Source organism: Alosa alosa, chromosome 7 (assembly GCF_017589495.1).
Source record: "Alosa alosa isolate M-15738 ecotype Scorff River chromosome 7, AALO_Geno_1.1, whole genome shotgun sequence".
Lineage (NCBI taxonomy): Eukaryota > Metazoa > Chordata > Actinopteri > Clupeiformes > Clupeidae > Alosa > Alosa alosa.
The window spans coordinates 3,459,759-3,473,936 of NC_063195.1; the positions used below are offsets into that span (position 1 = coordinate 3,459,759).

The 14,178-nt window shown below is 41.8% G+C and overlaps 1 protein-coding gene across 4 annotated transcripts in view; it reads right to left on the bottom strand.

The window, feature by feature from the left end:
* Window positions 1–1,757: 1,757 nt before the first annotated feature.
* LOC125297304 (zinc finger protein 391-like) overlaps window positions 1,758–14,178 on the bottom strand; it is a 43,878-nt gene continuing 31,457 nt past the window's right edge. For 2 of the 4 annotated variants that reach the window (XM_048247593.1, XM_048247592.1), the window contains exons 6-13: window positions 10,703–10,931; window positions 8,102–8,169; window positions 6,411–6,543; window positions 2,982–3,259; window positions 2,776–2,837; window positions 2,597–2,694; window positions 2,383–2,501; window positions 1,763–2,270 (exon numbers count right to left, since the gene is read on the bottom strand). In XM_048247593.1, the coding sequence (XP_048103550.1) occupies window positions 1,992–2,270; window positions 2,383–2,501; window positions 2,597–2,694; window positions 2,776–2,837; window positions 2,982–3,259; window positions 6,411–6,543; window positions 8,102–8,169; window positions 10,703–10,931 (1,266 nt within the window). In that variant the 3' untranslated portion in view covers window positions 1,763–1,991. Of the gene's footprint in view, window positions 2,271–2,382; window positions 2,502–2,596; window positions 2,695–2,775; window positions 2,838–2,981; window positions 3,260–6,410; window positions 6,544–8,101; window positions 8,170–10,702; window positions 10,932–14,178 lie in introns of all 4 variants that reach the window. The other 2 variants (XM_048247589.1, XM_048247588.1) reach the window with 2 other exon arrangements.

Genomic DNA, 14,178 nt, shown 5'->3' on the forward strand with positions numbered 1-14,178 from the left:
CTGAGTGCAGTGGTATGGCCTCTCTCCTGTGTGAATGCGCTGGTGTTCTTTAAGATCTGAAGCACAAGTGAAACTCTTGCTGCAGTAGGGACAGGAGTGCGGCCTTTGTCCTGTATGTGTGTTCTCGTGCTGTTTCAGCTTCCGCCAAAAGGGGAAGGTTTTACCACACACAGAGCAGGAGTATCGGTTTGATTTCTCTGACTCAGTGCATGAGAAGGAGGGAGGGGGAGATGCTCCTTTTCCTGTTTTCCGAAACAAAACAAAAATCAAAACAAGACAATTACTTAACTCTTTAAGCGCCAGGTTTAAAAAAAAAAAAAAAAAAAAAAAAAACATTAACATTTTCAAAAGGCCATTGTTTGAAAGTGGTCAGAGATAAAGCCCTACTGTAAATGTGAAGAATTTTTTTTTTAAGAAGGGGGTACATTTTCTCAGCTAATTTGCATTTTATGATGGCGCTGGATGGCAACCACTAGTGATGGGCAAATGAAGCTTTGGTGAACCACTGAACCACAGCAGTGTGAACCTAGCGACACTAGCTGAAAAGCAAAAGATGGCCGCCACACTTACATTTTTCCACATAAAAGTCCTTAAGGAAACCAATATTTTTGGTTACATATACTGGTTTGGGTAAGGACTTTTATGTTGACAAATCTACATGTGGCAGCTATATTGGATTTTTTATTAGTGTTGCTAGCTTCACACTGCTGTGGTTTAGTGGTTCACCAAAGCTTCATTTGCCCATCACTAGCAACCACCTCAAATTATGCACCAATACTGGATGTTGAACATATCTGAGAAGATTTTCTTTTTTTTGTCATTTCATCCACATAACAAATGAACAGTAAATTGTAAGCCAAAATTAGTAAACTATTACTATAAACAAAGTCTACTACAGCCTACCATAAAGTAGACTAATAAATCTGGTCCTTTTCTCGGGTGACTGCAGTTCTTCAGAGACATATTTTTACTATCCCTGCGGTCTTCACCACGTCAGACACTACGATCACGTTTATGTTGGACAAAGGGTCAGAATAAACATTGTATACTTAGTGGACACTTTCATGCAAACACAAACAAGCTCATCCATTAACAGACACTGTGACCATGATCACTGTCAATAGATGATCAATTATCTTCTCTAGAAGTCAGATATTGTCCTTCAGAATCAGAATAGATTAATAAAAGATCCAAGAATGTATCACATGTGAACGTTTTATTCACCACATTGCATGAAAAGTGGAATTTTTGTCACTGTAAATGCCCGGAAATCTGCCTGATTTTCTGCCTGGTTTATAGGCACTTGCGTATACAAGGAATTAGGTCTCTGCATTTATCCCATCTGTGAATTATTGAACACACAGAGCACACAGTCAACACACAGCGAGGTGTCCAGGTTGGTATTCAGGCCATATAAAGCCATCCTGTATGGTGCTGGCCAACTCCAACATCCTCCTCTTGATTTTCAGATCAAGTAGCACCCACCATAGCAACCAGCATGATTACCCTAGCAACCAGCATAGCAACCACATTATTTATGCGTTTTGGCTTATTGGATGTTGCATTAATGCAGATAACATTTGGTCCGTTTTGGTGCATGAACTTGGCCTCAGTATTAAGTAGTAAACCACTACTTTCTAACAAGAAAAATCACTTGTGATGGTTGGCAGAGCTGTCACTATTGGTCATCCTGGGTCATAATAAATGTAAGCTCCAATAATAAAATTATATATTACATAAAAAATGTATTGCTATGATATGCTATTATATTGTAAATTTGTGTAATTCTATGGAGTACACTATTATTACCATCAATGACATGAATGAATTTATTGGGGAAAGTAAAATTAGCCAGGAACACGTTTATTTTAAAAAAGGTCTTTATTAGCACAAACACACAACTATGTACAAAGCGAGATCTGCCCTCACAACAAATGGGAAGTGTAAAAGATGCCCAAAATCCTACAGCACCGTATGTGGCTGTTTGCCGCCTAGGAGCTGTAGGTAACTGGCGGCATTCTGTCTGAATTCGGCCCTTTTAGCAGGCGTCTGTGGTGCGTTGCCCTGTACTTCGGAATCGCCTCTAATCTCGACTGCAGCGTGGCACACAGCTCGGTGAGCTCCTGGCTGCGAAAGGACGGAGGTCGCACAATCCATCCAGACACCCCGTCAACGATGCCATCTTCCTCATCAGACATCAGGTCTATGGTGGCGCTCTTCCAAAGCTCGACCTCGTCCTCCGCTAGCACACTCTGTCTCGCTTCCAGCAGCTGTAAAAACAATCAATAAAGACAATCAGTACTGCGAGACGCACTGCGTATGGACACAACACATCTATTAATAATGCACCTGAAAAATAGTCTCCAAAAAAAAAAGTCTTACCCTCTTTCTTCTCGATCGACTCCGAGCTGAACTCTTTGCAGTTTCCGCCTGCGATGCAAGGTCTGGTTGTTTGTACCTGAAGTTCCTGCGGACTGTCTCGTAATAGGTCTTACAGGCAGCTGGAAAACAATTAAATGAGAGTGGTATGAATAAAAAAAAATGTAAGCCACAGAAAATCTAAACATGGAAGGAGAAAACAGTAAAAGTTACTTACACACAATGGAGTCACTATCAGCATTGTGTAAATCTGGACTTGCAGACATGGCTTCAAGCAAATAGGAGGTAACGGCCTCGTTATGAGGTGATGTTAATCTGTGAAAACAAAGTGTATGGTTAAGATCGGTATTTATTAACATATCTATTTCCCTATACAGCATATTGTTTATATCTTACCCTTGCTCCGGTTTGTAGCGCCTACAATTTGTCTCCGAGTTGTGAAGACGGCGTACTGTTTCCTGTAAATTACAAGACAAAAAAATTCATACATTTATAAAACAACGTACACTGGTACTGCTCACTTGTTCTTTTACGAAGCAACTAGGCTACTTTTAGCTTGGGCTACTTAAATAAATAAAAAAATGATTTGCTTTAATTCTTACCGCAATCTTGGGATTGTGCACCCGTCTTCTCTTCTTGGAGTTAGTCTCTTCCACACAGTTTTTTAACTCCAAAGCAGCCGAACCGTCCTCCGTGGACAGTAACCTGGAGTTTACCGAATTGCTGAGGTGAGTGAACTGCTCATGCACATCAGCAGCAAACAGAGTGAGCTGATGGGACAGCCCACTGATGGCATCCAGCAGTTTCTTCTCGCTGGTCTGCGGACTGGCTGAAAGAGGTTGATCGCGTCCATGCAGGAGAGTTGAAGGGGAGACACCATCTGTCCAGCCATTGTACATCACGAAACGGCAAAGCAGCAAAAACACAGGACATGGAGGAAAAGGTCTGAGTACTGGAATAAAAACATGTCTGTTTACATGCTCGTCTTGCAAGTACTGCTGTACGGGTGATGACCCTGACCTCACGCGGGATTGGACGAGGACTAGAAGGCTCGTCGGGCTGCTCCAATCACATGCGAGGTCATGATTTGTGGGGAGCTGCAGTGCGGAATATATGCCGGTCTATAGATTTGTATCTCGCGTGATATTTTGAATATATGTCGGTCTATAGATTTGTATCTCGCGTGATATTTTGAATATATGTCGGTCTATAGATTTGTATCTCGCGTGATATTTTGAATATATGTCGGTCTATAGATTTGTATCTCGCGTGATATTTTGAAACAGACAAACTCAGCAGATAAACACAGAAAACAAAATGCATGTGTGTCAAAGATTCAGCGAGTCCATTCCTGTAATTTTTAGAACCAATCTACAGTCATGACTACAGCAATTTTCTTGCATGCGACGCCATGTTAATGCAAACCAAATGACGACGGCACGTTTCTTTGAAGTTAACAGGGTGGATTGGTCTCCAGCCACCAAATCTACTCCAATAATTTGATAAAAATTGAAGTGTGAAAACATTATATAGTGCTTCTAAGCTCACATAAATACATTATATTTGATTTTCTCAATTTTCCTTGACGTGGTGGCTTTGTATTCCCTGGAATACAAAAAGTGGTTTGGTCTGTTACTAAATTGAGCTGGACCCTTTCAACAATAAAAACAAAAACAATGCTTGAACATTCTATTTGGTTCCCAATCTACTTCCTCTGCATTAAGATAACATATGGAATGTTAAAACGGAAGCCTTGTGGGGCCAACTATGATGCTGATAATGGAACTCTCTTGAAAGGGTCTATGCATCACCATCTCCCTTCCAGTGACAGACCTGCCAACCTTGAGTTTTCTTTGAGCAGCACCTCAAGCCGAGAGACATACTGTAGCCATACACGTAAGATACATTTTGGATCGCAACCCATTTTTAATGTCGCACATCTATAGTTAAGAACAGAATTACTCATACCCCTGGCAAATATTGGTTGTTGATTTTCTCTGACTGAAAATGACACTGTCACATGGCAAAAGGTTGCAAGACAGTGTGGAATCAAAAAAGAAGCATTTTCATCCATTTTTAACATTTTTATGAAGAATAGCATGGCCAATATTATTCATACCTTTTTTAAATAACCAATAGAAACATATTTCATTGCATTGCACATATTGCACTGTATTCACAGTTAATTATTTTGGCCTTAATTGTGTCTACATTTGATCCAAAGTGTTCCTGAAAATGCAAACTGAATCTTTTACAGTAGCTCTATAATTATGACAATCTGTTCAGAGCTTAATAATCCTGACCTATAAAAAAACAGTTGTGTTGATGGGGACTGATGTGGATATGTTGTCCATTTTCTTATATCTATTTAATCATGTCTGGTCTATTATAACCTCTTTTCAATCCATTATTATTAGATATCTATCCCTCATGTTATGCCAACATATTCAATTCCCCTGAATATAGGCTACAGTAGAAAGAGGATTATGGACATACGCTGTCGTATGCTGGCAGTTTAAGGGGATAGCCAAAGGGGCAAAGGGGCAGTTTCCTACTCGAAACTACAAAGTTGCTAGTTGCTAGGTCGGTAATCGCCTAAAGAGGGCCACTCAGCCCATGGCAGAAGTGCCAGTCGTCATGTTATATTTGACGTGCCATCAAAATGATTTTGGAAACGTAATGTTAAGGTCAAAAAAAAAAAAATATATTTTTTAAAAATACATTCAATGTAAAATTCTTACATGCTGACTAATGCAAATCACTGATTGCTTTTAAAGTGCCCATATTATGAAAAGAATCTGTGTCTGGTGCTTTCACACACACTTGAAAATGCTCCATGCTGTTTTGAGTGAGATACGGGTTTGTGAATGTATCCTGGCTGCAGTCTGCGGGTGAGATGGTCAAACTCGTCTACGTTATCGGCCAAAACATTTGGATATTCCCACCCACCACCCCCTCCCATCAGAGTATACATACAGTCTCTAGGTCTCCAGGTTTAATGAATAATTGCATGGCTTCTAGAGATAGAGGTTAGCTACTGCACTGGATAAACTTGAAAGCAGAGGAAAGATTGATTAGGATTTGCCATTGTGTGTAGGGATGGGCATCGTAAAGAAATTATCGATATCGATGCCATTGTCGAGTCTGCTTATCGATGCGATTCCTTATTGATTCCCATATCGATTCCTGTACCATTTGCTGAACACTAAAGGATGGCTTTGAGAGTTGTTGGCTTTGCATGTCTAATTTAAAGTGGTTTTAGAGAATGAATACCAAATCTGCAATATCAATAAAGAAGTTAAATGCTTTAACATTTCTAAAAAAGTAAACATTTCTAAAACAAAGCTTAGTATTGGAATCGTTAGTGTAACCGTTAACGTGTGGATGTCTACGATTCCGATGGATCGGAATGTTTGGAACCGGTTCCTAACCGATACCTGGAACCGATTCCCAAGCCTAATTGTTTGTGTATCCATGGTAAGCCGTTATAACATTTAAATATGGCAAGCCATCAGCAATTAGAATAATGCCAGAAGCAATGAAACTACAGATAGATAATAAACTAAATATATAGTTCAATTTCACGTTGAAAATGTCTTATCAAAAAAGCAATTCATGCATCAACCATTGGTTTGGCCATTTTATTGTAAAAACCAAGTACCAGTTCAGGCACCGTTTTGGCACCGGCACCGTAAAAGGATTGATTTAGCACCAGTATCGGATAAAACCCAAACAATACCCAACCCTAGTTCCTATGGTCCTGGGGTACTATGACCCCTAGTTTCTATGACCCCTAGTTCCTGTGGTACTATGACCCCTAGTTCCTATGGTCCTGGGGTACTATGACCCCTAGTTCCTATGGTACTATGACCCCTAGTTCCTGGGGTACTATGATCCCTAGTTCCTATGGTCCTGGGGTACTATGACCCTGGGAATATAGGGATGACTCCTTCTTTACAGGAACAGAGAGGAGTGGTGTATTTATTGGTGTAATAAACTGTTGGGAGTCTGACTTCTCTGACGTCTCTTACCGTTCTCAGATTGGTCGGCATCTCTGCGGTTATGCATCACTGTTGCCCTCTTCAACTGGGCCCGAGACACGTGGTCTGTAGAGGACGGGTCTGATTTAACACTGAGGACTGGAGCCGTGTTTGATTGTTCATCCTAAAAAAACACATGGAGGAAGTGAGAAATGCTAGCCTAGAAATCTAGACGAACCCTAGCGGCAGCAAATGTAATTTGCAGCCAGGGTAGTCTAGCAACTCTCCGTTGGCTTGCAAGCTGAAAAAATGAAACCTGTATCAGGCCAATCACATCGTGTCTAGAGTCGGCGATGGTTCCGTGTGAATTTCCTGCTACTTGAAAACAAAGAAGACGGATGGTGCTGCTGACGAACTGCGACCTTTGAACTGCGACCTTTGAACTGCGACTCGAGTTTTTTAAGTTGGCAAAAGTTTGATCAAGTAGCCAACTAGCTCCGCTGGTGTGAAAATACATGACTCACAAGTTGTAGCGCTATCCTATTGCGTGCAGAGGAAATTTGAAAGACAACCGTTTATCCCGCCCCTCGGATTGAGCACTGCCAATGGTAAGTTCCCAGACCCTACATCTTGATGTGGGTCTGGCTCGTCAGGCTAGAGAAATGCAACAACTCTACGATAAACACAAAAAGTAAGAAATGCAAAAACTCTATGTAAACTAGTGATGCACTGATATTGAAAGTCTGGGGCAATACCGATACTGATCTTTAAAATTCCACTTTGGCCGATACCGATATTTTTATTGACATTGTTTTTGATATACCTTTGCTGGCAAAAAAGTATTCAAAATACATTTCATTTTTTTTTTCAACAAAAAAAATGAGAAGAGAGAGAAGAAAAGCACTTTAATCTTGTATCTCCCTCTGCTACTCCCTATGGAAAGTTTTCAGATCTGCACTCTTAGAATAATTTGGCGACGCTTATCAACGATTTAGTCATGGCCAGCAAATTTGAAAATATCAGCCTTTTTTGCAGATGGCCGATGGCAGCAAAATAAGGCCCATATCGGCCGATACCGATATATTGAGCCTGCCGATATATTGGTGCATCACACACATGCACGCACACACACACACACCAGAGCTAGTAAGCGTTGCTGAGCCGTGCAAATATTCCACTCCTCCATAGGCGCCGGAAGTACAGTGGCCAGGGGGCCAATGGCCCCTGCACTTTTGCCTCAAAATATTATTTAATAAAGAATATTATCCACGCAAAAAATTGTGTTAACCTACTTACGGCGATAGTCCTCTGCATCTGACGCTTCTATTTGTGCAGTCACTGACTATCGGGGCGCCTGCAAGAACTTGCTCTCACTCAGTCCTCGCTCGCGTTTCCATTGGAATTCAATAGAAAGAATAGAATTTAGAAATTAGAATTTAGAACTTAGAATTGGTCGAACTCGCCAGCCTCTGAAAGTTTGTTTGCTGCATGATCGCGACACTAATTAGATTAATTAAATTGACATAGCAGAAGCATTAGGGTGCATTTGGGCATGCCTCAGACTCGTGGTGTGGAGCGAAATTGGAGCGGAAAGGAGCGGCCGCTCCGGCCTCTAAATTAAAAAGCGTTCCGTGCTCCAACAAAATTCGTTCCTCTTCGCTCCTCGCTCGCGTTCCGCTCGGCTCACTAGCTCTGACACACACACACACACACACATCATCATCAAATATCCAACTCAGTACCTGGGTCTGTTCAGTTTTTACGTCTCCAGCTGAAGAGATGGTCTGTTGTGTTCTGGGGTCAGCTCTCTCTACAGGAGAAAACAGAACAGACTTTAACATTCACATCAATTCATTAAGCAGACAAGTAATGAACACATTTCTACCAGGTGAGCTCAAGTTAGGTTGAGTGTGTGAATGTGAGTATTTAATCAACTTTGAGGGACAGGTAAGACCATGCAGGATCATCCAGATCAAACGTGACAATTTTGCAACATACGATTCCTATTTATGTACCAGTATGCAAAAATTACATTACATTACATTACATTACATTTGGCTGACGCTTTTTAGCCAAAGCGACTAACAACATGGTAAACAGTAAGTTTTTAGAACAATTCTCACAATTTTAGGACAGTTTAAAAAAAACAAAAAAACATTAGAGTACAGTAAGAATAAGTGCGTCGGTGAGTGCTGTTTTTAACAGTTACTTGTCAGTTTAAAACGGCTGGTGAGTGCTAGGATCAGTAAGACTTGTTGTAAGTGTTGCTATGAGAGTAGGTGTTCTCTAAAGAGCTGGGTCTTCAGGAGTTTTTTTGAAAGTGGGAAAAGGATGTCCCTGCCCTTGTAGGAACTGGCAGTGTGTTCCACCAACGAGGAACAACAGATGAGAAAAGTTTGGATTGGCTTGAGCGCACCGGTGGTAGAGAGCTAGGCGTCGTTAATCAGAGGGAGCGCAGCGGTCTGGAGGTAGTGTAAGTCTGTATGAGGGGCATTCAAGTGGGTGGGAGCAGAACGGAGACTACTTTGTAGGCAAGCGTTAGAGACTTGAATTTGATCTTGAACGCCATAGGTAGCCAGTGTAGCTGGATGAGCAGCGGGGTAACATGTGCCCTTTTGGGTTGGTTGTAGACCAGGCGCCGCCAGCGTTCTGGATCATCTGAAGTGGTTTCACTGCGCAGGCTGGGGAGACCTGTCAGGAGGGCATTACGGTAGTCGAGTGGGTGAGATGACAATTGCCTGAACCAGAAGTTGGGTAGCATCTTGAGTCAAGTAAGTCCTGATTTTTTCCGTATGTTGTAGAGTGCAAAGCGGCATGCCCGGCGACTGAGGCAACATGATCGAGAAGTTTAGTTGATTTGTCAAGAACAACTCCTAGATTTCTTGCAGTCCTGGTCGGTGAAACAGACAGGGAGTCAATTGATGTTGATGTCGTGGTGTATGGTAGGTTTTAGCTGGGATGACCAGCAGTTCAGTCTTTGAGAGGTTCAGCTGGAGGTGGTGTGCCTTCATCCATGTAGCTATGTCTGAAAGGCAATCCGAGATCCGTGCTGAAACCAGGGGGTCGCCAGGTGGAAAGGACAGATAGAGCAGTGTGTCGCCTGCATAGCAGTGGTATGAGAAGCCGTCTTGAACGGATAATCTGTCCCAAGGAGGTGGTGTAGATAGCAAAGAGGAGGGCCCAGCACTGAGGCCCTGGGGACCCCTGTGGTTGGAGATGGTGAGGTGGGATAGCTGACCAAGCCATGATAATGTTAAACGCAGGCCCTGTGGGGGTAGGATTCAAACCAGGAGAGCAGAACGGAGATTCCCATGTCAGCGGTATAGAGAGGGATCTGGTGATTAACCGTGTCAAAGGCAGCCGATAAGTCAAGCAGAATGAGTACTGATGACCCGGCGGTCGCCCTGGCTTCTTTTAAGGCTTCTGTTACGAACAACAGAGCCGCCGTAGGTAAGTGGCAGCTTTTGAACCCAGACTTGATTTGGATCCAGAAGGTTGTTCTGTGAAAGGAAGTCAGAGACCCTGTTTGGGAGACTGCTCGTTCAATGCCTTTGGATAGGAAAGGCAGTAGTGAGACAGGGCGGTAGTTCTCGACTTGAGCAGGGTTGAGAGAAGCTTTCTTAAGTATACGGTGTTACCCGGGCCATTTTGAGCGCTGTTGGAAATGTGCAGGAGGTTAGCGAGGCATTGATCACATGTGTGATAGCTGGAGCGATGGTCGGGCTGATGGACTGAAGTAGGCTCGTAGGTATAGGGTCCAACGAGCATGTGGTAGGACGGCTGCATGTCAGGAGTCTGGACACTTCATTCTCGGAGAGAGGCGTGAATGCTGAAAAAGATGTTCCAGCAGTCCCTAGACTGCTGGAACATCTTGACCTACATGGTTTAGTTCTTGTGCTATGGGCTTGTGAACTTTGAAAAAAAAAAAAAAAAAAAACAGGCCGACTTGACTAGATTCTCACTGAAGGCATCAAAACTATGAATGAATGCAACATGTTTTCAGTTATTTCACACTTTTTTGTTAAGTACATAATTCCACACGTGTTCATTAATAGTTTTGATGAATTTACAATGTAAATAGTCATGAAAATAAAGGAAACGCATTGAATGAGAAAGAGTGTCCAAACTTTTGGCCTGTACTGTATGTACTCACATACTCACTCACCCACACACACACACATGCTATTGTTTTTTCTGTGTCCACATGTTTACCCACATTGTTGTGTGTCTATTTTCTTTCTTTTGTAATTCTACTGTATTACCTGTAACACTGGCTTTGGCAACACTGTGTGTGTGTGTGTGTGTGTGTGTGTGTGTGTGTGTTCCTCCCCACAACTCCTTACCATACTGCCTGCACTCCTCATATCCATGAACAGCATTCTCTTCTTTAATCCCAGACACTGGAGCGTCCAGAAGGGTCTGACTGTGAGGTAAGACCATCAGATTTTGACAGTCAGACAACATCAGCGGAATCTGACTGGTAGGCGACGTCATCTGTTCTGACCAGTCCAGCGGCTCATCAGCTGCCGTCTGCTGGTCTGATTGGAGAGGAGAGCTGGGACTCTTGATTTGCTGCAAAACACATAACAGATGTTAGAATGTGTGAGAAAAGTGTGTAGGGTGTGTGTGTAAGTGTGTATGTTTGTATATAAGCAAGGTGCATGGAATCCTGATTTGCTGCAAAAACACAGTACAGACGTAAAGAGTATACATCCTTCATATCTAGTCGATTAGACCAGTGTTTCTCAAACTATGGGCTGCGACCGGCAGCTGTCCACGACGAAAACACAATACAGACGTAAAGAGTATACATCCTTCATATCTAGTCGATTAGACCAGTGTTTCTCAAACTATGGGCTGCGACCGGGCGGCTGTCCATTTAGCGAAAAACACAATACAGGCGTAAAGACTATACATCCTTCATATCTGGTCGATTAGACCAGTGTTTCTGCTCAAACTATGGGCTGCGACCCGCAGCTGTCCGCAGCGAAAACACAATACAGGCGTAAAGACTATACATCCCCTTCATATCTAGTCGATTAGACCAGTGTTTCTCAAACTATGGGCTGGGCCGCAGCTGTCCACGACGAAAACACAATACAGACGTAAAGAGTATACATCCTTCATATCTAGTCGATTAGACCAGTGTTTCTCAAACTATGGGCTGCGACCGGCAGCTGTCCACGACGAAAACACAATACAGACGTAAAGACTATACATCCTTCATATCTAGTCGATTAGACCAGTGTTTCTCAAACTATGGGCTGGACCGCAGCTGTCCAATAATTTTAAAACACAATACAGGCGTAAAAGTAGCCATCCTTCATATCTAGTCGATTAGACCAGTGTTTCTCAAACTATGGGCTCGCGACCGCAGCTGTCCACAATTTTAAAACACAATACAGGCGTAAAGAGTATACATCAATTTTTTTCATATCTTTTAGACCAGTGTTTCTCAAACCATGGGCTGCGACCGGCAGCCGTTATCCGGCGAAAACACAATACAGGCGTAAAAGAGTATACATCCTTCATATCTAGTCGATTAGACCAGTGTTTCTCAAACTATGGGCTGTAATGCCGGCAGCTGTCCATCCTGAAAACACAATACAGGCAGTAAAGTATACATCCTTCATATCTAGTCGATTAGACCAGTGTTTCTCAAACTATGGGCTGCGACCCGCAGCCGTCCCCGCATTTTAAAACACAATACAGACGTAAAGAGTATACATCCTTCATATCTAGTCGATTAGACCAGTGTTTCTCAAACTATGGGCTGCGACCGGCAGCTGTCCACGACGAAAACACAATACAGACGTAAAGAGTATACATCCTTCATATCTAGTCGATTAGACCAGTGTTTCTCAAACTATGGGCTGCGACCGGCAGCTGTCCGCTAATTTTAAAACACAATACAGGCGTAAAAGTATACATCCTTCATATCTAGTCGATTGAGACCAGTGTTTCTCAAACTATGGGCTGCGACCGCAGCTATCCACGGCCATTTAAAAACACAATACAGACGTAAAGAGTATACATCCTTCATATCTAGTCGATTAGACCAGTGTTTCTCAAACTATGGGCTGCGACCGGCAGCTGTCCACGACGAAAACACAATACAGACGTAAAGAGTATACATCCTTCATATCTAGTCGACAGGGACCAGTGTTTCTCAAACTATGGGCTGCGACCCGCAGCTGTCCCGCGACGAAAACACAATACAGGCGTAAAAAAAGTATACATCCTTCATATCTGGTCGATTAGACCAGTGTTTCTCAAACTATGGGCTGGCGACCGTCCAGCTATCCGCGGCGAAACACAATACAGGCGTAAAAGTATACATCCTTCATATCTAGTCGATTAGACCAGTGTTTCTCAAACTATGGGCTGCGACCGGCAGCTGTCCACGACGAAAACACAATACAGACGTAAAGAGTATACATCCTTCATATCTAGTCGATTAGACCAGTGTTTCTCAAACTATGGGCTGCGACCGGCAGCTGTCCACGACGAAAAGACTGCTGATCCACAGAGCTGCAGAGTCAAATTATGCCCAGCGCTTCTGTAGGCTATATTTATATTTCACATTGGTAAAGCAGTCCTCAGCGCTTCTGAAAGAGTATTGTAGGCTATATTTATATTTCACATTAGTAAAGTCAAATTATGCCCGGCGCTTCTGAAAGAGTATTGTAGGCTATATTTATATTTCACATTAGTAAAGCAGTCCTCTGACGTGCAATGTAACGACTGTATTTATATTTTACATTAGTAAAGCGGTCCTCTGATGTGCATGCTTTCACAAACATTTTGTGAACAATGTATTTTAAACCTTGACTGTTTCGAGGAGCATGTTTAACAATATAGTAGTAGTAATAATAATAATAATAATAATAATCGCTATGATCATAATGATGTTATGCACTACCCATATAGATAGCTTTCTGAAGAGCACGTATAACAATATAGTAATAATAATAATAATAATAATAATAATAATAATAATAATGATGATGATAATCATAATGGTGTTATGCACTACCCATATAGATAGCTTTCTGAAGAGCATGTATAACAATATAGTAGAAATAATAATAATAATAATAATCGTGATGATAATCATAATGGTGTTATGCACTACCCATATAGATAGCTTTCTGAAGAGCATGTATAACAATATAGTAGTAATAATAATAATAATAATAATAATAATAATAATAATAATCGTGATGATAATCATAATGACTGTTTTGAGGAGCATGTATAACAATATAGTAGTAATAATGATAATAATAATAATCGTCATAATGGTGTTATGCACTATTGGACTATCCTTAGACGGGGAGGGGGCTGTGTTTATTGACGATAAAGTCTGCCGTGACCAAACAAGTTTAAGAAAGGCTGTATTAGAGATAAAGTCTGCCATGACCAAACAAGTTTAAGAAAGGCTGTATTAGAGATAAAGTCTGCCATGACCAAACAAGTTTAAGAAAGGCTGTATTAGAGACTACTGTTTATTTACGAGACTACTGTTTATTTACGTCTTTTTCTGTTTACCTGTTTCCCTCTCATAGTCATGTTCATGCTCATGTTTTCTGTTTACCCGTTTCCCTCTCATAGTCATGTTCATGCTCATGTTTTCTGTTTACCTGTTTCCCTCTCATAGTCATGTTCATGCTCATGTTTTCTGTTTACCCGTTTCCCTCTCATAGTCATGCTCATGCTCATGTTTGGTCACGTCATATGTTTTTGTTGTGTTATTCGGTCTTTCCTTTGAAGCACATTGATGCTGCACAAATAACTTTGACGTCTGTGTGTGAGTGTG